The sequence below is a fragment of the Culex quinquefasciatus genome, chromosome 1 (assembly GCF_015732765.1).
Source record: "Culex quinquefasciatus strain JHB chromosome 1, VPISU_Cqui_1.0_pri_paternal, whole genome shotgun sequence".
NCBI classification, from domain to species: Eukaryota; Metazoa; Arthropoda; class Insecta; order Diptera; family Culicidae; genus Culex; species Culex quinquefasciatus.
In genome coordinates, this window is record NC_051861.1 from 131,473,949 (window position 1) to 131,498,685 (window position 24,737).

The window sequence follows — 24,737 nt, forward strand, 5'->3', positions numbered from 1 at the left end:
CCAGTAGAATAGCCCTCAGATTTGTTGCTTCGAACCAGGCAAAAGGTGTGGACCCGGATTCTCCACCTAGCCCGTGCTGTACATCGTCCTTCTCCGAGCTCTTACAAATGAAGCACGCCGAACCGGCTCCTTTCACTATAAATGCCATGCTGCCAACTCCTCGGAATCTTCTTTTTCACAATCCACAAAACTTGCAAACTCTTCTGAAAACCAAAACGTTGCGTAGCGCGTTTGCTCGAAACGAAACGAAATAACAACTCCTGCGGGATCTACTTTTTCACAATTTTTGTATTCACAAAAGCTCTTCCATACTATGCGACACGAGGCCAATAATAAGACGCTAGTTAAGATAATAACGAACTTAATCAGGTCTTTATTCTATAAACAACTTACCAGGCAAAAGGTGTGGACCCGGATTCTCCACTAGCCCATCACCTTCTGGTACTGTACATCGTTCTCCTTCGAGCTCTTACAAATGAAGCACGCCGAACCGGCTCCTTTCACTTGTAAATGCCATGGGGGCTGCCAACTCCTCGGAATCTACTTTTTCACAATTTTTGTATTCCCTAAAGCTCTTCCATACTATGCGACACGAGGCCAATCCAGATTTTTAAGCGAAAATGGCGTTCGAATGATGAACGCCCGAAATGTCAAAATCACGCAGTGATACCAACATTACGAAAAAAGTGTGCCATGGCATGACAGCCACATTTTTTTTCTGATGTTGGTACTACTGCACGATTTTGACATTTCGGACGTTCACCATTTGAACGCCATCTTCACTTAAAAACCTGGATACACTCAAACCCCGATGGTTTGATACCAACTGTTGTCAAACGAACGGGGTCACTTTTTAGTTTGACACCCCTTTTAAACGGAGTTCACACACACTACCAAACGTTTGTTTTGATAGTGTGTGTGAGCGCCGTGTAAAAAGTGACAGTTCGTCACCTTTTAGTTTGACTTTGACCAACCAACGGGGGTACAAACTAAAAAAGTGTCAAACGAAAAAGTGACCAACCACCGGGGGTTGAGTGTACTTGGGTCAGGAAACGACGTGTCCGAATGCACCGACGAGGAAAAGGGCTAGAAATTTTGACTTTTATGAAAAAATTGAAATTTTCATGTTTTTGAAGAAAAACTTTGAACCTTAAAATCCACAAATTCAGAACACTTTTTTTTCTTACTTTAGTCTCTCCATGAGTACATAACTCTAACAAAATAATGACTTCACACACTAAAATCAACGAGAAATTCAAGCTTAGTTATGTTTTATGAATAGTCTGATAACTTTTTTGTGAAAATATCAGTTAAATGCAGGTGTTCCAATAACATCCCACAATTATGGATCATGCAATTTGAAGACAGTGTTTTGCTGCTCTGGAAGAAATACTCTTGAGATGCTGTTTTTGGTTTTAAAAGTACTGGGTATGTACCAGAATTATTGGCTTTTAATTAAAATTTCGGGGATTTGAGATAAGAGTAGCTTTCGGATAGGTTCTTGTATTTTGTATGCAATTCAAGTAAGGTAGTAATCCTGATTAGTGCAGTGCTTCTGGAGACGCGCAGTCCTGTTTTTTCGCGATAATTCTCGTCTCTTTTGTGTCGCTGTTTGTGTTCAGATTTTGTTCCACCAGTGCAAGCGGATGGTTGTGTTTGTGTGCAAAGTGAAAAAAAAAATCAGGATTGTGCCTGCAAGAATGGTGAGTGAAGGGACGCGTTGGTTGGGGGAAATTATTCAATTATGTTTGTGTTTGTGTGCAAAGTAAAAAAGGAAAAAACAAATCAGGATTGTGAGATGGATTTTTGCGGTATTCGTTTTGTGCTGTATTCGAGATCGTGAAAATCAGGAGTGAGTCACGCTGTAGTTATAAAACAAGATCGATCTTGAAAATTATTCATTTTAATCAGTGAGTTATTGTGTGCTTCAAGCCCTTTCTTCATTATCGCTGATTGGATGGCAAGTTGACGATTGAGTTCGTTAGGTTTATCGCGTAACAAAATTATTTTGATTCATCATGTTTGTGTGTTAAGCCCTCTCCATAGCATCGTAGCTCGAGAGGCAACGAAAATCAATACCTTATCTAGCTAACAGAAAGAAGATCGGAAGGCACTTGATGGTTGAGTTCGTCGCGTCTATTCCGTACAAATTCATGAACTAAATGATTATATCATTAAAAATCAGACTACGCTATCATTGCAGCATTGCGTTTAACACCTCATTTTATAAATAAATATTATTTGGTTTTAACTTTCCACAGCCGGCTGTCTAAGATTAAACCATTTCATTAAAAATTTAACAACGGTTAAACGGGAAATGTCTCATCCGCAGCATCCGATTGTTTGCCTTGAGAATAAAATATAATACCTTTCAACAAACACTATAATTTTGGGTCGCATCATCATCTTCTATGATGAATCCTGACCAAACACCCTATCCTACTAACCAGTTTTCAGGTTCCTCAAACTGACATGGCGGGCGCCGTTGGTGGCCAATGATTGTTACCTATTCGCAACTGATCTTGTTTTGGCAATCATGCTGTTTTAACTTTTCAGCGCATTCATACATGCTGTTGAGCAGGGAAACACCACGGAATCGTCGAAGCCTATGATCAGTAGTGCTGAAAGGATATTACGGTTCTGTTCAGCAACGGAGGGGCAACCATGGGTGGTCTCTCATGCTTATGCTCTCATGCTCAATTCAAGTAAGGTAGTAATCCGTAATGTATAATGAATAGTAATGAATATATGGACTTATATGAATAATATTGGACTTATGAATAACACACAACTGTGCATTTCCAGAGTTTTTTTTTAAAGGACCAATAAACTATTGTCTTTTCATATGTTCATAGGACAAAAAAACTCTAGATTTATTCTAGAGTCAGATCCATACAGCGTCAGTGTTAATTTGGTCGAAGTGTACTAATTCATTTGCAGATCTGATTCTAGTTGTAATGTACGACAAGACTACTGACGGACGTGACAGGACGAGGGCCCAGTTTAGAGGTTTCGATATCAACGATGTGCTGGATCACCCTCCCCAAAAAAAAAGAAGAATGATACCTGTAGTTGGGGATCTTCAATAATAAAAGCATGACGACTACACACGCCTACTTATTTTTCATAATATTACCTTGTATTATTTAAAATAGCATTCAAATATTCAATTACAATAAATGAGCCTGAATCAGCCAATAAACGACAGGAGTAGTGTGTGTTGTTATTGCGGCAGCGACGGCATTATTACAAGGTATCGCGGCGTTAATGCGGCTGCTGCTGCTGCTCCTCTTCCTCCTTCTGCTGCTGCTGCTGCTCCTGCCCCTTGCCGCAGTGGTTTATGCACAGCCGCTTGAAGTTGTTGAGCAGCTGCTGGCGCAGTGCCTCCCGCTGCTGCTTGATGATGTTGCTGCGTGCCTTAAACTCCAGAATGCACTCGTGCGGGATGAAATCCCCCTCGCCGTCGTCCTCCTCCGCCGACGATTTGTCCTAAAAGGGAAGGTTTGAGACAGTTGAAGATTTGCGAATATGTTTTGGGGGTTGAGGCAAACTTACCAACATCTCCAGCAGACTGAGCGCCGGACCGGACACAACGGAACACGACGTGTACCCTCGGGTGTGCGGCGAACCGGCCGGTGACCCCGAAGACGTGCTGTGGCTCGCCCGTTGTGACATGCCGCTGTCGTTGCTGTGGTGGTTGCAGAACCCGTCCGAACACGCCACTTCCGAGCCCTCCGGAGTGCTGACCAGGCTGGACGACGACAGCTGGGACGATTCGGTGTTTTGCGGTTCGGACGAGTAGCCACCGTCGATGGAAGCGTGATGCGTGCAGTGTTTGGATGGTCCCGTCGTGGCTGTCGGAGTGGCCACCGGTTCGGACTTTGAAAATGCTGCCACTGCCGAGCACTGCTGCTGCTGCTGCTCCTCCGAGTCGTCCTCGTCCTCATCGTCGTCGTCGCCGTCCCGGGTGTGTTCCTCGCACTGGCACTGGGACATGGTTCCCGAGCCTCCGCCGCCCAGGCCCTTCTTTTCGTTGCGCTTCTTGCGTTTCTTCAGCTTCTTTTGCTCTTTCTTCTGCTCCTTGGAACGTTCCTCGCGGCTTATTTCCTGGTACAGCAGCTCCAGGTTGCTGATGCCCTGCTTATTCTCGACGGCCATGTCGAAGCTGCGACTGAGGGCGTGGACGGCCACGGCCGCCAGCACCTGGCATGCGTTTTCCTCCTCGCGGAGACACACGTTGATGCGCCGTAGCCGCTCGTACAGACACATTCCGATGCACGTCAGCACCTCCTCCTGGGCAATCTCCAGCGTTTTGGCGTGACGTTCACGGTGCCGCGAGTTCCGGCCACTCAGTTCCGGCTCGGCCCGCTTGATCAACCCGTCGATGTACTCCAGCTTGGTCTGGAGGTGAATGTGTTTGTCGGTCAAACAACGCTTGATTCCCGAGTATAAATGCGCGACGTAGCCCTTCTCCTTGGCCGGATTGCTTTCATCCACGAGCAGTGAGTATGCCTTCTCGACCTTGGTACGACACTCCTGGCAGAATTTGTGCTTCTTCAGGTAGCCATCCAGCGTGGAGTGCAGCTCGGACGCCTCAATGACGGCCAACTCGTCCTTGCACTGCTGCTTCATGCAGTTCCACACGTCCCGCCAGGTCTCGGAGAAGGGCCGCGAACGGAACGAGTCCAGGGAATGCAAATTGCAGCGTGAGCTCTTCCTGTTCCGGAACTGGTTGTCCAGCAACCCGTCCAGCAGGGATTTATGCTTGTGCAGCAGATTACAGACGGCCTGCGCCGACCGGATCTTATCGTCGCTGATGGTCAACACGCCCTTGCTGGAAATCACGATCGGATCCAGCGTCGGATGGCCCGACAGCATCAACTGGTAGAACAAACGCTCGACGCTCCTCCGGCAACCGACGCAAGGCACATTCTGGCTCAGCACCGCCGTAAACTCCACCGACGGAACGTGCAGCGAGAGGCGCAACTCGGCCGGGGACAGCAGCTGGTACTTCCGGGTGAATTCCTCCAACTCCGCACCCTTCACCGCCGGCCGATCAAACACCAGCCCCTTCGAGTTCAGATCCATCAGCATCTGCGGAAAAAGCCCCCACAAAAAGAACATCACCAAATGTCCCCACATGGGTGGCCACACGGTTCCCCCCACAGAGGACACACTTACCATCAGGTTTTCACCCCCGATCAGGGGCAGCTGCCTTTTGCTAACTTTGACACAGTTGCTCTCGTCGGAGCGGTACACGTACGTTAGCTTGGCCATTGTCGACGGCGAATAACCCGGAACGCGAACGCGGAAACACCCCGGACAAAACGGTTCTTTTCACGGGGTAAAATATTCTAATATAATTGGAGGAAAATAGTTCCGTTCAAAACACTGGCGAAATGACACACGTCGCGGCCCGAAACTTCTCCAGGTAATCGCCAAGAGCGTGGAGGTGAGCACCGAAAATAGAAAACAATATGGCGGCAGAGAGGTCGCGGCGAACGACGTCACCCGATCGCTAATGTGTTTGCGGGGCAGATTTGTGTAACTATTTAAATCAAGTTATTTTTAAACATAGTTTATGTTTACGAATGATTAGATAAGGCAATTTGACCAACAAATAATTTTGATTGATAAAAGTTAATTTTTAACTCGTCACCACCTTGCGCACCTTGGCTGATGCTGGTTGTCAAAATTTTGTGAAAGGTGATTGCAGCGCCACTTGGCGGTGAGGACGAAAAGCGAACGGCATTTGGCCCTTTTATTTTGTTGGCGCATTAATATTTGACATTCATCATAGAATTGTTTTCAAGATACTACTCTGGGAAGTGCACGGCATATGCACGTGAACATTTTTTTTTTATTTTCTAGAATGTTCAAAGCTGTGCTCAGATTTGAAAAGAGTTATTTGGCGAAATTGGGTACTAAAGCCCTATGTAAATTTTTATGTACAACGGTAAAAAACACGATTAAAAACCATTTGTGATCACTTTTTTTTTCATTTTAATCCAAAAAATTTGTTTGACAAGACAACATTTTTTCGATGGATCAACTATGGTCCCCTTGGAACGAGCTGTCAAGTAGGAGCTTTTCTGTCAAGAAGGACCGCGAGGTAAATTTTCAAAATTGATTTAAAAATCCATTTTAAACTCTTTGTGGTCGTACAAAGTGTCATTGTACTCAGAAAAATAAGTTTTATAGCTTTAAGGCTAGTACGCTGATCGGAAGGAAAGGGGTCAAGAAACAGCTTTACGAACAGCAGAACAAAGGAGAGGGAGCGATTTCTTGGGGCTTTTCTTCACCCTCTCTGACTTGCTTGCGCTGCCGCTGCTGCCCATTTGATTTTTTCTTGACCGGTTCCTTCCGAAGTGCATATAGGTACCGCTGTAAACAATATCAGCAATCTAAGCTTCATTTTAGGACCCAATTGGATGTGATACTCTACAACAAAGAAAACCAGCTTTTTCCTCAATAAAATCAACCGCTCTAGTTGTTTGTACACACGGGGATGCTACGGCTGTCATTTGCATACAATGTCACTGAAGCCTAAAAAGTACCAAAGTTTTGGTGTCTAGTGTCAAAATTATGGGGAGTAACATGACGAAAAGGGCGCAAAATCGAATGGACGAAAATCATTTTTTCTTTATTTTTGTTTTGTTAGTTAAAATTAAATTAAATGTGTACAATTATCCGGGGCAAATCGGGACACATGGGTTGAATTGGGAAGTGATTTTATCATTGTTTTAGCACAATATTTGGATATTTTTTTATTGGTTTCAGTTATAGATTAGACGCAAAGTTAGTTTCTAAATTTGAACTTTTATGTTCAAAAACAGCTGTTCATAGAAGGTTTTCAGGTCGAAAATTTACCAACACATTCAAACCACGGGTACCATAGAAGTTGGTTTGTTTGACTCAAAAACGTAAATGTGGTAAAATGTACCATGCTTCCTCGAAACTATATGGTGAGCTCCACGACGTCCCTAACAATGGACTATGCCCTGTTCGTGGACTCGCTCTTAAGGTTTCCCAACAACATAGTTGAGCTCACATATTGGTTCAACCGCCTCAAATTGCAGATAAAAATTAAAATTATGATGATCTGTAAGTTAATTTGCCAAATTAGAATTTGCGAAATACATTTCAGATGATTTTAAAAGACACCTGCTGGTAAGCTTTGCCTGAGAACTGATGCTAGACATATATTGTTGTTGGTGGCATTTTTGGTTTATTTCAATTAAAAGAATCATTCCGAGCAGCAACAGGACTTTTTTTTCCAAAAAAATTAAATAAGATTTATTATATTTTGATTTGTGACCCTCTGAAATGTTAATCCCGAAACAGCGCCACCAAACATTTGGTGGCGGCTTCAGCAAGCTACGTCAGTATCACGGGCCTGTTTGTACATCATAACATGAAAATTTTATTAACCTATTCCACCCAATATGCGTGCATTCGATGCAACCAAAGGCTATTCTAGTCTTGTTTTTAGTACTATCAATATGATACAATTGTTTAACAAAAGGCCATTCTCGAAAAAGTTTGATCAGAATATCGCTTTCTCTCTCTCTTTACAATCTCTACAGCTTGGACCGCAGCCGGCCACTATTCCGCACAAACACAACCTCCGGCGAGACCTTGGGCACCTGAACCTCGCGAAAGTTGTTGACGATTTTCTTGTTCGAGTCCTTCGGGCAGGACTGCAGCTCCCGGAAGGCGGCACACTGGGCGCGCGAAACGTAAACTGGCGTTTTGTACACGATCCAGGTTACGGTTTCGTAGTACGGCGGCGTCGTCAGCGAGCCCTGGTAGGTGTAGTAGTGCCGGCTGAGGTCCTGCAGGCCCATCCAGGCCAGGCAGTCTGAAATTTGGAATCATAATGAAATTTTAGGACTTCAAACGTCACGCGTGACCCTACTCACCGGCATCGATCTGCGCCTCCGAGTTTGGCACCTTAATGTCGTGAATGCCGTTTACAATCTTGTCAAACTGGCAACAGTCCGTGTCGCCGTACGCTTGCATGAAAAATCCTATGACCGCCAGCCCGTCCGGCTTATCGACCGCCTCCTTGAAGCTGCCGTACTTGGCGTTGTAATGGACCGCGTGCGCCTCCATCGAGTACGTGTTGCCCTCGAGGATGTGCTCGCAGCCGGAGTCGTCCTCGACGCCCCAGTGAAAGTGCAGCTGCTCGAAGATGTACTTGTTGCCCAGCGGGCCGCCCACGATGAACGGCTGGAACGTGCGGTCCGAGAAGGTGATCTGGGGAATCGAGGAATTGTTAGAATTTTATAATTAAAGAATTTAGGAATTTAGTAATTTAAGAATTTTAAGAATTTTAAGAATTTGAAGAAATTGAAGAATTTTAAGAATTTTAAGAATTTTAAGAATTTTAAGAATTTGAAGAATTTCAAGAATTTTAAGGATTTTAAAAATTTTAAGAATTTTATAAATTTTAAGAATTTTAAGAACTTTAGAAATATTAAGAATTTTAAGAATTTTAAGAATTTTAAGAATTTTAAGAATTTTAAGAATTTTAAGAATTTTAAGAATTTTAAGAATTTGAAGAATTTTAAGAATTTTAAGAATTTTAAGAGTTTTTAAGAATTTTAAGAATTTTAAGAATTTAAAGAATTTAAAGAATTTAAAGAATTTTCAGAATTTTCAGAATTTTTAGAATTTTTAGAATTTTAAGAATTTGAAGAATTTCAAGTATTTTAAGAATTTTAAGAATTTACAGAATTTCAAGATCAAGAACCTAAGATTTTTACAATTTTAGAAATTTATGAAAACTGTTCAGACTTGATTAACTGAAGGTCTCGGGAAAATTTCATTTCGCATAATCAAATCAGGATTTTTTTTTCGTTGACTTATTTTTGCTTGTCGAGCTTAAGTATGACTTCTGAACTACTCCAAAGTCATTCAGAATTATAAAATTAAAGATGGTGGCCAAAATGGTGGTGATTAAATATTTAGAAAATTAATTTAGAATAATTCGAATTTGGCGTTAAAAGCAAGACAATAAAAATAAAGGAAAAAATGTTCCCTTACAATACTTATTATCCGAATTCGGGTTATCGAGTTTAAACTGCATTTGAAATTTTGAATTTCAAGTTTTTAGAATTTAAATTAAACTTTGGAATTTTAGGATTTAACAATTTTAATGTTCAAATTATGTCAAATTCTTAAATTTAAAAATTTTAACAAATTCAAAAATATAGAAAAGTGCGATTACTCGAGTTATATGAAATTCTAAAATGTTTTATTTATATTTTTAGATTGCTGAATTTAAGAAATATTAACAAATTAAATGTATTTTTACAAGGCTGGGCCCTATGCTGGGCCCACGGCTGGGCCTCACGGAAAGTACAATCATAGAATTGGATTTTTTTTCAATTTTTCAAGTAAAAAAATAGAATTTTATTTTATTTAAGAATTACAAAATTTTGTTATTTCAGAATTTCATATATTACCGCGGGCGTTAATAATTAGAGTTCACGCGCGGTGATACGTCCGCAAGATAATGGTCGCATGACAACCGCAGAACAAATTTTGGCTGTTGTCAAAGGTTGCCTTGAGTTTTCAGCTGACTTTTTGGAAATTATTCAAAACAAACCAAGTTGACAGCCAAATCAACGCAGAATTTCAGTTCAACTTGCTGATTTCTACACTGCGGTAGTTAGGCGGCAATAATCACCTGTCACTCACAGCGAGGGAGAAACGTGATTTTATCTCGCAATAAGAAATATTTGGGATTCGCTCTGAAATGCCCGCAAAATTTACCCATTTTGTTACATCCTAATGGTACATTTCTAGAGTTTTTTTTGAAAAGGTCCTATAAACAAAATTTTCAATTTTTGCTTTTTGGGTGTTTTTAGAACCGCCTTGAGTCAGGGGTATTCACAAACACCCAAAAAGCAAAAAGTGAAAATTTTGTTTATAGGACCTTTTCAAAAAAAACTCGAGATTTAGCTATTTTTGCAACCTTATATTTATTTGTACTGAAAAGCAAAAGTTATTTTCCAGCATTTTGAGCTAGATTTTGAGCCATTTTTTTAAGTTTCAAGTTCAAGTTGAGTGTACAAATCAAAAATAAGTTTTGGATGAGTGCACCAACGATTTTTCCTTGAACGTTACGTCATCAATGAACGACTCTGGCAAAACACACCACGGAAGAAGATGCAATCTGGCAACAGCGCAATCCACCTCCCGTTCAAAACTCTACACCCGCCCAACGCCTACTTCCTAACGGTTTTTCTTTTGTTTCGCGTCGGTTTTGCAGTTTTTTCACTCAAGTTTGAACTTTCGAACGCGTCGGTCGTCTTTTCCACTTTTCTCCCGTGGCTAGTTTTGAAGAAAAAACCGTTTTTAACCCGTTATCCGTCCGGTGTTTTGTGAAAGTGAAGTGAAAAAGTGAATCATGTCCTGCTTCAAAATCAAGTGGAAGGTGCCTTCCTGGTTGCGACTCCGCCGTCGCCCCCGTCAACCGGATGTGCCGGTTCTGGTGCGCATCGTGCCCCATCCGCCGCCACCCTCGCCGGAACAGAAGGCCAAGGAGGAGCGTCGCCCGGAAAAGGGTCCCGGCTTCTATCGGCGGGTGTTCCGCGGCGAGCTGCTCCAGCTGGAAGCTTGGGAGGAACTCAACACGGATCTTCCGTACGGGGCCGCCGCCTACTACCGGTCCGATCTGAGCACGTACGAGGACGAGATCTTTTGCCGGCTGCACTGCTGCAAGGACGAACGGGACCTGATGGGGAAGCTGGTGGCGAAGAATGCGGGGAGGTGCTCGTGCTTTGGCCGCGGCAAGACCCGGGAGGAGCTCGAGAGGTCGCTGAAGAAGAAGATGCTGAGGCAGATTTGCCGGGATATTAGGCGTGAGTTTCGGGGTTTGGGGGCACTTCCGGTTGATTTTTTGAATGTTTTTTTTTTTTCGTTTAGGGTTGGGCAAATACAACCGGAAGTTGGCGCTGGGGTACTTCGAGGAGATTAGGCAGTATTTGGCTGCGGTGAAGGAGTGCGAGAATCACGTGCTGGTCCGGACGTGGGAGGACACGGCCCCGGAGGATATGGATCCGCTGCAGGGCACTTCGGACTCGTACTACCGGAAGGAGTTCCGCAAGGCGCCGCTGTGGAACCCGAAGCTGTGCGAGCCGTGGGCGGAACCGGCGGAGCCGTTGACGCCGGAAGAGCTGGAGGTGCGCGCCAGGGCCCAGCGTAACCGGGCTCACAGCGAGCTGAGCCCGAACGATCGCGACCAGTGGAAGCTGTCCAAGTGGCACTACGAGCGCCGTCCGGAGCACGAGCAGGAGCACTACCTGCCGAATCACGAGCTTCCGTCGCGGCCGGGCCAGTTCGAGCTGGAGGATTTGCAGCGCGCTTTCGCGCCGCCACTGCCGGCGTCTCCGGCCAACTCGGACGAGATGGCCTCGACGGATTCGGAGGAGGTGCGCGAGGCGATCGCGGCCGAACACCGCGAGAGTCGTCGCGCCGGCAAGCGCGAGTTTTCTCTGCCGGCCCACTTGAAGAACTTTGATCCGTTCGCCGAGGACAACCGGCCGAAGATTCCAACCGTGGTGGCCAGTGCCGAGGTGACGGTCCAGAAGCCGTTCCCGGTGGAGATTGCGAAGGAGGAAGTCGAAGAAGACGACGATTCGGAGACGTCCTTCGTGGACTCCGAGCTGGACCTGATCATCAGCGTCGACGACCTGCTCGACATTGCGATGGCCAACCTTTCTGCAGATGAACAAGATACTGTCAAGGACGCCGCCCAGGAGGTCAAGAAAGATCCCGAGACCGCCGCTCCGACCGAGTCCCCGGTTAAAACCGTCAAACTGGTCATGATCGAGGTGGAGCCGCCGCCAGCGCCGCCTACTCCCACCAACGTGGTTATCGTGCAGGCCGAGATCCACCCGGAACCTGCCGACGACGAAGTTCCGCCGCCCCTGCCGGTGAAGAAGACCAAGTACCGCGAACGGTTGGTGCACTTTGAGGGTGACCCGGACAAGATCGAGGTGGACCAGTCGTTCATTGAGCCGCCGAAGGCGAAGGAGAACGAGCCGGAGCTGGGCGGAACCTCGAAGGTTCCGCGCTGCCTGCGCAACATCCGCTGGAGCTTCTTCAAGCCACTTCAGCACCCGAAGAACCCGCCCGGCATGAGCAAGCGGACGATCGTCGAACAGGACTTGGGTGAGATTTAAACTTACGATTCTTCTTCGTAACGAATGTTCCTCTTATCATTTAATCGATACATTGTAAGTTAACCTTTAATTTTAAGCTGACCCAAAACCGTAATTGTACCTAAACTAACGTTACTCAATAATTCTAAGCAAGAGCAAAAATAAATAGCTTCGTAAGGAACTCACCATGGCGGACGCCCCGTTGTTGACGATCTTGGCCTTGCCCCGGCCGTCCCAGTGGCCGAAGAACTCGAGCGGCTGGACGCCATCCTTGAAGGCGGTCGAGCGCTGGCACAGCGAGATGGGCGATTGGACGGGGGCGGTCGTCGTGAGGGGCATCTTTCGCTTTCAGTTCCGTTGTGGCAAGATTGATGAGGCACGCGTTTCAAGTTCCGACGACGCAGGTCACCACTGGAATGAGAGTTCAGGTTAGTTGCTTGGTGCGATTTTGGGCGCTCGTCGCTTATCGATTTGATTTGGATTTTGAAAGAAAGATAATTTAAAAAGAAACGGATTTACGTTATCAATCTCAGGCGGAGCTGCTTTGGTTTTTGAGATATGGAAATAACAAGTGTGACTGACTCGTTTTTTTTTTTGGGTGCGGATGCCGTGTGTTTGTTGATTATGGCACGGTTCCGCTAATCAAAGTTAAACAGGGAAGCCGAAGAGAATTAACCTTAGGCGGGATTAGTAGCGTCTTGAAAGTGCTGGGAGTTCAAAGTAATCTTGAGCGGGCGCGTGGCGAATGCGTAGGTGGAGTGATAAGAGGCCTTTGTCGTATCAAAGCAGTTTCATTCTGTCATATCTAAAAATAACGCAAATCCCGCAAGATTAACGTTTCCAACTCAACCGTTAATTGAAGACCAGAAAATTGTTTAATTATCGTTGGCCTTAGGAAGTGACCAGTTTGCGCACGTGCTCTCTGTTCACGCTTTTCAAACATCAACACAACACTCAAGCATCAGCCAACAAGAAGCTTGAGGTGTTTGCGCAGATGACGTCACGTCATACGAAGGATTTGCGAAACGGAAAAGAGGAACCTTACGGTGGGGTCACTTTGAAAAACATTTGCTTGATACTTTCTGGCCTAAATATTGTGGTCAAATATAACTAGAGTTTTTTTAAAGGTCCTATAAGCTATTGTCTTTCATATGTTTATAGGACCTATTAAAAAAAACTCTAGATATCAACATAATGGTGGGAAAGATACTGAAGGAGCCATTACACTTCCACAAACAAACAAGCAAACTCGCACTTTTTTGTGTTTGACAGTTTGGCAAACTCGCAAACAAGGCAAAATGTATGCAGGCTGACGTTTGTACTAACAAAACCAAGCAAACAAACAAAGCTGGCAAACTGTAAAAGGTGCGAGTTTGTTTGTTTGGGAGGCGTTAATATTGAAATGTGGTTTTGGACCTTTAAAAAAACTCCAGATTTAGGCTCGTTTTGTCGATTTTTATCACTCACTGGTTCGGTGAATTTTTCCGAAAAAATATCCGAAAATTAAAAACATGTAATAATTATTGACATTTTTAATAACTTTAATAGGGGAAATATACCCATTTTCATCACTCTAAGCCGTTTGAGCAATTCTCTTCACTTTTGTATCCAGGTTTTTAAGCGAAGATTGAGAAAATAAAAAAAAATGCGAAAACACATTATCATTGGCCAATGATTTTTTTTTAAATTCCTGAAAAATACTGAAAATTTAAGTAGAAAACACAGAGTGGCCACTCAAGTCGGGAATTCGCCGAAATCCGCCAAAAATCGAGAAAAAGTCGGGAATTTGTGATTTATTGTCAAAAAGTCGGGAATCCCAACCATACCTGTTAAAAATTATTTTCTAACTCTTGAATAATTTAGTAATATTTTGTACAATTTGTAATTTTTTTTTTTATTTTTACCACTGCGTGATTTTGAAATTTCGGACGTTCACCATTAGAACGCCATCTTTGCTTAAAAACCTGGATAGAGCTTTCCACAACTTGCACGATTGTCTAAAAATCGCTGCAATCGGCAATAAATGTTTAGATACCATCCATAAACCACGTGGACACTTTTTTGGGAATCTGTTACCCCCAAAAAGCATCATGTACAAACCATGCGTTTTGAGAAAAACGCATGGTTTGTACATGATGCTTTTTGAAATGTTGGCGTCGAATTGTAATTTTCCTTTTTGAATGCGACTGATATTTACAAACGTTTTAATAATTTTGTATTGGATTTAATATCGCGGTATTTAAAATTCCCGCCGAATCTCAAAAAGCAGAATATTGAAACTGAAAGGACAGATTTTGTGTTTTGGTCGAAATGGAGTAAAAAAAGAAGTAGTCTTTATAGATGTCGGCCATCGTGTCACCAACAATTTATTGCTAGTACCAACCCACTCAGCGCGTTCCGTTTGAATTCCGTTTAGAATTCCGCTTGAGCGAAAAAAGTTCGATTCGAATTCTAAACAGTGTTCGTTTTAGATTCTAAAACGTATTCCGTTTCAAACGCAACAACCGGTTCCGTTTGAGTTTTCGCCGCAAATCGGTTCAAGCGGAATTTAAACGGAATCGAAACGGAATGGACGGGTTGGCTTTGACAGCTTCTTCTTCTTCTTATTTTCTTTCTGGTTTTCTTTTTTTGTCTAGGTTGAGTTCAAATCAGATTCGAATTCAACCAGAAAGGTTGCTTCAACAAGTGGTTTTTATTATTTTAAAACTATTTTTCATTTATTTGTCTGAAATAAAACGCGATCCAACCCCAAGTCCCTATATTTTTAATGTTTGTTTCCAGTTTATCAAAAAAACTATCCCTCGGGGCGGCCTACAACGTCATTCTAGGCGGCACCGGTCGACACTCCGGATCCCTTGCCATCGCTAAACCCGTGCAGCTCCACTAGGATTTGGGCCTTCTTCGGGACCTTGAACTTTCCGAACTCCGCTCGCGCTTGAACTTTCCCGCTCCGTCCGCCTCGTTGAGCTTCTTGTCGTGGTTCTCCAGCAGCGGGGCACCCAGCGAGCGGTTCATGCTCAGGTCGATCAGCTTGACGTCGTTGAACATGTTGTCTAAGCGAACCGTTTTAATGGAGCTGTTGTCCAGATCGAGGATTTCAACGGCGTTTGCTGATACGACCTTCAAGACTCGAGCCCGGTACGGCAATGCGAGTTCATCAGCGCATCGTTCATCAACTACATCATTTGGCTCGGGCGGTGTCGTAAGCTGCGGACGAAACATGTCGAACAGGAACGGCGTCACCGATGGCTGAACGATTTCCACCAGCTCACGGCCATCAACCTCCGCAGCGTTCTTCATCCGAATCTGGATACGCTCATTGGCGAGCGGATGGCTCAACTTGACGATCTTCATCTGAAACGCGCGCAGATTTTTCCAAGGTTTTCATCAACAGCAGCGGCGGCCGCAACTCCGTTGACGGAATGACCAACTCGTTGCCATAATCGATCAGGTGAACCTTGCGCAAGATCTTCGACGGGACGGTCTGAAACAGAGAGAAGAGAGTGTTATTTCCAACCCTAGAAACAAGTAAAAGTAATCCAGCCAGACCTTTCCCAGCACCACAACCCGGTAAAAGCAGTTCTCGCACGACGCCGCGTAGATTCCTTCGTGACGAATCTCCGCATACTTGACCGGTTCGCCGACCACGCTCGTCACAGTGGTGGTTCTGTTCAATCGGAAACATCGGCGGCCATGGATTACTCTGAACCAGCTCGACGGCTTCGAATTCCATTGCTTCGTCAGTCGACCGATCGAGCCGCTCAAGTCGTCCACCTTATGCGAGATGTCTACGCTTGTAAGGGATGAAGCTGGAATTAAGAAGCTTGGGATAGAAGGAAGTTTTGCTTGCGAGATAGATTACTTACAGATCTTCCTGAATGGGGTGAAGTCGGCGTTGTTGCTCAGCGGCAGTACTGAACACTTGAGCGGGGCCACGACCGGGGTCAACGAGAAGTAGCTGCGCTGTTCGTCGCCTTCGCGGCTTCGGAAGCTGTGCTCAAGGAACGAGTATAGGATGCTCAATCTTGCACATCGTGAACTCACGCACCCGTATCAACACAGAACGCGGCAAGATCTCGTTACGAAACGAGTTGCCAATCTAGGCGGCGGCAAACGGCAGCTTTTCCTGGTTGAACTCTGGCAAGCGCTTGAAGTTGGCGAGGATTCCCTGTGCGTCCTCGCACTCGTCCTTCAGCTCCTTCGTTGCGTTCGTTGATCAGCTGATCCAACCGGAAGCACTTCTCATTCTTGACGTTCTTCACCATCAAATCGGCAAGCCGGTCCACGTGCCCCGTAGGTTTCAGCGCCGGCTTGCCCACCTCTTCTTCCGGATCTGCTCCCGACGTCACTTCAGTCGTTGTCGTGTTCATCATTTCCCCCGTTATCGCATCGAGGCTTAACCTGGACGTCTTCTCCACCCGGTGACAACTCAAAGAGATCCGTTTTTTTCCTGTAATGTTTAATATGGAGTAAAATAAAAAAAAATCACTTATATTGAGGATGGATAAACAAACAACTTGTTAGGTCATCTCAAGACCAGAGTCAGTTCCGGCTGTTCCTCCAACGGAAGTTGTTTAAGAGGTCGAGGACTTGACACCAATCGGAAGAATCTGATCGGCGTCGTGCCGCCAGCAGGTGGTTCTTGCAGCCCTCAACGTGTAGCCGATCTCCATCACCTGACTGCCCCAGGCAGTGTCCATTACGGAGTTCCGATTCCATTGGGTAGAGCAGTGGCGTTAGCACCACCGGTGCATGTTCCCGCTGAAAGTCCCGGCACACCTGCTGCACAAAGCGCGTGTACGTCGAGTTGGCGAGGCCGAATTCACTTTGCTTGCCGTGCGACAGCACCGATAGAATGTGCTGCAAAAGTTCGTTGAGACTTCCCTCCTGGCTGGATTGGCTTGGTTCTGCAAAAGCAAAAATAATTTTAATATTAATAATATTTCTCCACTTGAAAGCAAGTTCAAACTTTAAAAATTATCCTTTGGAAGAGGAGTTCTTCCGCGTGGGCTGCTGCGATCGCGAAATTTTCTAGCGCACACTTTGACGCACGTTTGACGTTTGCTTCAGCAGACCACACTCACACAATGAAAGAAAAACCGCTTCGGCGAAACGCGGCGAAGTGTCACTGAAGTTCGGCCGTACACCAGCAGGTGTCGCTAATGTACCAAAATGGCTCAAACGGAATCTAAACGGAGTCCAACCGGAGATTCCGTTTAGAAAATTTCGAAGCAATTTTCGAAGCGGAATTCGAAGCGGAATGAACCCGTCATGCGGAAAACGGTTTGATTGGGAACCAGCTACCTCTGGATTATGAGGCCCCTGCACTGTCCGATTTATCCACACTCGCGGGACCAAAATGAAGGAAATCAGAGTGAAATTAAACTTGACAAAAATCATACAAATATCTATGTTCTTACTGAAAATACAATAATAAGCTGAAATTTTGAAATCCAACCAAACAACAAATTCAAAAATATGAAAAAAAAAACAAACATTTCAGAAATTTCAAATAACTTTTTTTTTAATAATAAAGAAAATTTCCACAAAAATCTGAAATTTGAAAAATCAAAAATTAAAAATATGCAGAATTGAATAATAATTTTAATATTAAAGTTTTTATAAATTCAATAGATCAAAAAAGTCGGAATTCCAAAAGCTTTAAAAATCGGAAATATAGAAATTCGTAAATACAAATTTACGAAAACCTCGAAATTATAACAATCAAAATCTCTATTTCTTCCATAATGAAAAATATGCAGAATTGAATAAAAATTTTAATATTAAAGTTTTTATAAATTCAATAGATCAAAAATGTTTAAATTAGAAACGAATGTACAAGTCGAAATTCCAAAAGCTTTAAAAATCGGAAATATAGAAATTCGTAAATACAAATATACGAAAACCTCGAAATTATAACAATCAAAAACTCTATTTCATACAAAATCAGTGTTGGTATTATCACGCTCTCGCGAGAAAATTTTCTCTCTCTCGAGTTTCGCCGCGAGTCTCGAGCTGCCGAGAGAAACTCACCGATTGCCCGTGCTCTCCTCCGCTCGCGAACGGGCTTTCTCGCGAGCCAGAATTGCCCGTTCGCGAGAAGTTGAACGTGTTAGAAACGAACAAAAACAACACAGCGATTGAAGTTACACCTCTATACCATCGCCTGGTTCGTATTCATAAGCCTGATAAACAAATTGCTAGCTTGGGGCGAACGGCTAGCACGAGGCGCTCGCGAGCGCTCGCGGCGAGAGCGAGAACGCGAACGAAAATGCGAGCGCGAGCGAGAAGAGAAAAGTACTACAAGTTCTCTCCCTCGTTCGCGAGCGAGAAATGCTTTCCTTCTTCTCGCTCGAATTCCAACAATGTACAAAATAAAAAAAAACTAGAATGAAAATTTAAGAATCAAGAAATTAAAAAAAATAAGAATTAAGAAATTAAAAAAAATTAAGAATTTCGGAATTTAAAAATTTCGGAATTTAAGAATTTAAGAATTTAGGAATATAAGAATTTAAGAATTTAGAATTTAAGAATTTAAGAATTTAAAAATTTAAGAATTTAAGAATTTAATAATTTAAGAATTTAAGAATTTAAGAATTTAAGAATTTAATAATTTAAGAATTTAAGAATTTAAGAATTTAAAAATTTAAGAATTTAAGAATTTAAGAATTTAAGAATTTAAGAATTTAGGAATTTAATAATTTAATAATTTAAGAATTTAATAATTTAAGAATTTAAGAATTTAATAATTTAAGAATTTAAGAATTTAAAAATTTAAGAATTTAAAAATTTAAGAATTTAAGAATTTAAAAATTTAAGAATTTAAAAATTTAAGAATTTAAAAATTTAAGAATTTAAGAATTTAAGAATTCAAGAATTCATGAATTCCAGATAAAAATTAAACATTTGTACCAGCCTTATTTAATAATTTCCTAGCTTCCTAGTTTCCGAATATCCTAATTTCCTTATTACCTTATTTCCTAATTTCCATGCTTCCAAATTTCCTGATTTCTTAACTTCCTAACTTCCTAAACTCCTAATTTCTTAATTTCCTAGTTTCCTAATTTCCTATTTTCCTGATTTCCAGATTCACAAAAAAGTGTCCACGTGGTTTATGGATGGTCCCTATTGAATAAAATCCAATTGTTGTTCGTTCGTGTTGAATGATTAATTAAATTAAATTTTCAATAGGTCCTATCTGAATAGAAAAAAAGCTATGACTAATAGGTTGTTTTGAAAATTCACTATAGAATTTAATGTCTTTTACGCAAAAGGAAATTTTTAAACGTATGCTCTGAAAATATTGATCAGTTGCATTTCGTACTGCGCTGCTCGTTCATAAGGGGCGGAGTCACAAAACGCTGAGAGGCGTGGCTTGCTTTCTAGTTTCGTGCCTATAAAAGCAGCCGCCATTCGCTTCCCCAGCATCACCTGCACATCTGCTTTCAAGTAGGCTACACCCCAATTCAACAAACCAAATTCACTCCATTTCACAGTCGATCTCGCTACAGCCTAGGCCATTACTCAGCAATTTGTGCCCATTTTACGGTTTTCCCAGCGCTGGTCAAACATTCACACTTATCTCGTCTCACCTGCGCGAGGTGTCCGTCCGCGGAATGACTGTGTATGAGTGCCGAAAAAAAAAAGACACGATTCCGGACCACAATAAAAAGAAGCTTAATCACAGCAGCAGCGGGTTTAATAGGCCATTATCACAGTCACGTTCCGGAATGGTGGTCTGGTGTCGTTTTGTCCCAGGTTACTGCGATTAGATTGTCAGATCACCGCACCGCAACACTATCTTTCTTCTTTATTGCTTTCGCTACTTGTCGGGCGTTGCATGGCCTGCTTGGGTGCGTTGATTCAACCCTTTTTCGATGACAGACACACACTTTGATGCGTAGAGATGCGATTTTTTTTATGGCTGTTTAGGGATTTTTTTATTACTTATTTACACACTTTTCTCGCCACACTGACTTTTGAAAACAACCACTTGTGCACACTTACACACAAATAATCGTCTGGTCAAACTTCAAATCTCGCCCAAATTTGGCTGCTGTTGCTTGATTTGTTTTTTTTTTATCCGGCGTCGCGACGTCGGTGCACGTCAACTGCTTCCTGCTGCTGCTGGTTTGTTGTTTCCTTCCGGTTTGATGATCTTACGAGCAGCGGCATCGCCTACTCCTCTGTCGTGTGATTTGTGGTGATGTGTACGAATACGATTACACCTGCAGACTGACTGACTGACTGAATGACAGACACTGCCAGGATGGGACGAAGAAGTGCACCACACACAGCCTACTACAACTACCAATATTGATTGTGTGATTCGGTTCTCCTTCCCTTCCCATTCAAAAAGTTGTTCAGTTGTTCTGTTCAATCACCAATATTGTTAGAAGGAGGAGGAACACAACACTCTTTCACTGCTGACTGACTTCAGTCCTGCTGCGATGGCCGCAGCAGCGTACCTGCGCTGCGGAAGAAGGTCACCAATCCAGGTTTTTAAGCGCAGATGGCGTTCGAATGTTGAACGTCCGATATGTCAAAATCGCGCAGTAGCACCAACATTAGACAAAAAATGTGGCTGTCATGCCATGGGACACTTTTTTCGCAATGTTGGTACCACTGCGCGATTTTGACAGTTCTGGCGTTCACCATTCGAACGCCATTTCGCTTAAAAAGCTGGATATTCGCAATGTGTTGTGGGCAGTGGGGTGGTTCTTGGCGTTGAAACATGTTTTTATTTTATGTTTAAAAAGTCACGATTGATTGGTTTTGGAATAGAAAATAAATTTACATAAATGAAAATAAATTCATCTAAAGTTTCTTTAAAGAACACAAAAAATGCTGTTTTTTATTTTTTCAATAGTCGTTCCATTTAATTGTAGCAAAAATTGATTTTTGTGATAAAAGTGGAATTAAAAAATGTTTTTATTGTTCTCAAATTGTACTTTAATATACGAACAACTTTGCCAAAGACACGAAATTGATCAGAATTACCTATTTTGGAATATTTACAAAGTTTTAGCCAAATGAAAAAAAAATCCATGTGTCTTGATTTTCGGTTCAAAAATCAAAAATCACTCACTCATCGCCGAACGAACCTTTGCCGATTGCTGCGCGCAACCAATCGCGAGCGATCACAACTCACTAGCAGCTAGCGACTTGGGCAATCGCAACACTCAGCGATACAAATACTTTATGAATTTCTTTGCCTACTCCCTCCGTCGCTGACGAATACGTTCAGAGAGGAGAGATTCTTCCACAATATTAAATAAATTCCATTTTTATGATACACATTTATGAATCAGCTCAATATACCAGCGTGAACTCGAGCGTGACGCTCTTTTGGCCTGCACTACCACAGTTTGCCGTCAATTTGAATTTGACATTTTGGAAATTACTGTCAAATGTGTCTTTGGTGTTGTGTTATCAACAAAATTACAAAATATTTTTGATAACATTGATTTTAAGCAGTTAAAAAAAAAAAAAAAATAAAAAAATCAGATCGCCGACTATCTCGAGTCAGCTTTCAGACTCTCTCAATCAGCCTCTCTGAGCCACTCGCTGTACTAGCCGATTCGAGTGTGAGGGAGAGCAAAAAAGAGAGAGTATTCAGTAGCGATTAGTGTGGAAGTGACAAATGGTAGGAATACATCAGAGCAGTTTAGCGCCGCGTTCGATTTCTGCTCGCGAGTAAATAACTCTTTTTGGAGCAATCAGGAAAAAAAATCTTACAAAGGCCGATTTCTGTGAGAAAAACCTAAATTAAGTGACTAGGAGAATATGAAAAACACAAAATATATAAAAAAATGATTTCATTGTTTGTAGCATGGGCTATAAAACTACAAAAAATAAAGAGAAAAATAAAATGGCTCAAAAAATACTCAGAAAAATTCCAAATGTTGGCTAGTTTTTAAATTTAAATTTATTTATGGAAGAGAATTCTAAAAAAAATATTCTTTACATTGAAAATCAAATCAAATGAAGGTTAATTAGATGAGAAAAAACTTTTCTTTTTTTTTACAAAAAAAAAGGTTAAAAAGATAGATGCTGTATCTCAGCAACCAGCTTGATGCTCCACTTTTTAAGGAGATAAGGGAAAATCTCCACGGTATCCCCAAATAAGTGTTGCTTGAAGTTAATTATTTTTTTTTTTGGGAAAGTATAAGGTCTATAGAGAATTTTTGAATTCCATTTTCCGAAGTATATTCCTGTATCACAGAATGCTTAACACATAATTTTAGTATGCTACCATAGGTTAAATATTTGAAGCATTTTTTTTTTTTAGAGTTTTGAATTAAATAAAATGTAAACATTTTTAATCCTGATTCTTTGATTTTTTCAACATTAAATTTCGTTTGAAAAAAAAAATTAAGCGTAGTCTAGAAATGTAGATCTTCGCTATAAATATCAAGAATGCTAACAGTGTATGTGTGCTTGGTAAAAATGCCCTAAATTTATAAAAAAGTATGCTCGATTTAGATGCTCTAATCAATCGTTAAAGAGCAGTTCTCTAGGATTTCGGTCATTCGATTTTTTTTGTTTTTTTTTAATCCGACTGAAACTCTTTTGGTGCCTTCGGTATGCCCAAAGAAGTCATTTTGCATCATTAGTTTGTCCATATAATTTTCCATACAAATTTGGCAGCTGTCCATATAAAAATGATATATGAAAATTCAAAAATCTGTATCTTATGAAGGAATTTTTTGATCGATTTGGTGTCTTCGGCAAAGTTGTAGGTATGGATACGGACTACACTGAAAAAAAAATGATACACGATAAAAACAAATTTGGTGATTTTTCATTTTACTTTTTATCAATAAAACTCATTTTGCAAAAAAAAAACACTTTTTTTATTTTTTTGAATTTTTAGAGGACATCAAATGCCAACTTTTCAGAAATTTCCAGGTTGTGCAAAAAATCATTGAGCGAGTTATAATTTTCGAATAGATACTGATTTTTTCAAAAAATTGAAATATTGGTCGCAAAAATTTTTCAACTTCATTTTTCGATGTAAAATCAAATTTGCAATCAAAAAGTACTTTAGTGAAATTTTGATAAAGTGTGTGTGTGTGTGTGTGAGTGCAACCAACCAAACGGGACCACGCGGTCCTTTCTTACAAATTGAGTTGTTTCCATGTATTTTAGGTTAATATTCTATACATGCAAATAACTCGCATAGGCATTTGGAGGGTGTTAGCTCTGCCGAGCTTCGGTGACCCATTTCTACGCAGGCTAGCCGTGCGCGAGGTACTTCAGCTTGAATCGACAAGCCCCGCCCTAAAGAACGTTTGTATCAATCGGATTCAAACGTTATTTAGAACTTCCGATTTCTTATCCGTGGACGAGAAATCAGCGCGTATTTAGTAGGCAGATTTTGTTATTCGTTTGTTTTGGAAAGATCTCACCAAATTTCAGCTGAAGTTCTGATGATCATAGTGACAGGTCCAACGACTTGTCGTGCTGTCTCACTCGCTGTCGTGTAACTCAATCCCGTCATATGCAACTGCATTAAACACAGTTGACCTTCAACAGTGGCGACAATGCACACGTTTTGAAAGCTTTCACAATAGAAAAATTATGCACACCAAAACTGCTTTTTTTTTAAATCTTCCTGTCCCAACTTTCTTCGATTCACTTCACATTCACACTTATATTAGCAGTAGCAATCCAAAGATGAATTAATCACAAAATTTAATTTCACTTCTGATACTCTCGAATATGAGCCGTTTTAGATAACGGAACTTTTAATCCAATTGGAATGTCCACACAGGCTCATTCTCCTTTAGTGAAATTTTGATAAAGTGCACCGTTATCAAGTTATAGCCAGTTTTAGGTAACTTTTTTAAAAATAGTCGCAGTTTTACATTTTTTAAAATTAGTGTACATGTTTGCCCACTTTTGAAAAAAAAAAAAACATATTTTTGAAAAGCTGAGAAAATTCTCTATATTTTGCTTCTTCGGACTTTGTTGATACGACCTTTAGTTGCTGAGATATTGCAATGCAAAGGTTTTAACCTTCCTGTTTTTAAAAACAGGAAAATTGATGTTTTCTAAGTCTCACCCAAACAGCCCACCATTTTTCAATGTCGATATCTCAGCAACTAATGGTCCGATTTTCAATGTTAAAATATGAAACATTCGTGAAATTTTCCGATATTTTCGAAAACAATATTTTCAAAATTTTGAAATCAAGACTAACATTTCAACAGGGCGTAATGTTGATTTTAGCAAAGAAAGAGATTTGGAAGACGGGAAGTGCTTCACTTTTTAAGAGGATTAGGGAAAATCTCCACGGTATCCCCAAATAAGTTTGCTTACAGTTTGTCGATTTTTGGGAAGGTATAAGGTCTAGAAAATGCTCTAAATAAAAAAAAGTATGTTCGGTGTAGATGCTCTAATTGGAAAATAAAACAGAATTTGGTAATGTCTGCTTTGAGCTTCTGCTAGCTTACTCAATTATCACAAACAATCGTAAGTTTGCCATGCAAATTATGACCATGAAAAATATCTGTATATCCACCCTCCTCCTCATACCTGCTATTTTGTGATGTAGTTCTT

General features: G+C 41.8%; 2 protein-coding genes across 4 annotated transcripts; both read right to left on the reverse strand.

The window, feature by feature from the left end:
* Nucleotides 1-3,117: 3,117 nt before the first annotated feature.
* LOC6044327 (gametogenetin-binding protein 2-like) lies at nucleotides 3,118-5,442 on the reverse strand. Its single transcript, XM_001861822.2, has 3 exons — nucleotides 5,182-5,442; nucleotides 3,556-5,094; nucleotides 3,118-3,489 (listed from the first exon to the last, which is right to left on the reverse strand). Exons 1-3 carry the CDS (start codon nucleotides 5,275-5,277, stop codon nucleotides 3,265-3,267), a joined length of 1,860 nt encoding a protein of 619 aa, XP_001861857.2. The 5' UTR covers nucleotides 5,278-5,442; the 3' UTR covers nucleotides 3,118-3,264.
* A 1,955-nt stretch (nucleotides 5,443-7,397) lies between these two features.
* On the reverse strand, nucleotides 7,398-24,735 carry LOC6044326 (carbonic anhydrase 2). 3 transcript variants are annotated; one of them, XM_038259257.1, is made up of 4 exons: nucleotides 24,714-24,735; nucleotides 12,360-12,584; nucleotides 7,923-8,259; nucleotides 7,398-7,861 (listed from the first exon to the last, which is right to left on the reverse strand). In XM_038259257.1, exons 2-4 carry the CDS (start codon nucleotides 12,510-12,512, stop codon nucleotides 7,581-7,583), a joined length of 771 nt encoding a protein of 256 aa, XP_038115185.1. In that variant the 5' UTR covers nucleotides 12,513-12,584; nucleotides 24,714-24,735; the 3' UTR covers nucleotides 7,398-7,580. The 3 variants fall into 3 exon arrangements, with proteins under 3 accessions (XP_038115185.1, XP_038115172.1, XP_038115178.1); XM_038259244.1 differs by lacking the exon at nucleotides 24,714-24,735 and adding an exon at nucleotides 20,181-20,649; XM_038259250.1 differs by lacking the exon at nucleotides 24,714-24,735 and adding an exon at nucleotides 19,766-20,649.
* Between the last annotated feature and the right edge of the window lie 2 nt (nucleotides 24,736-24,737).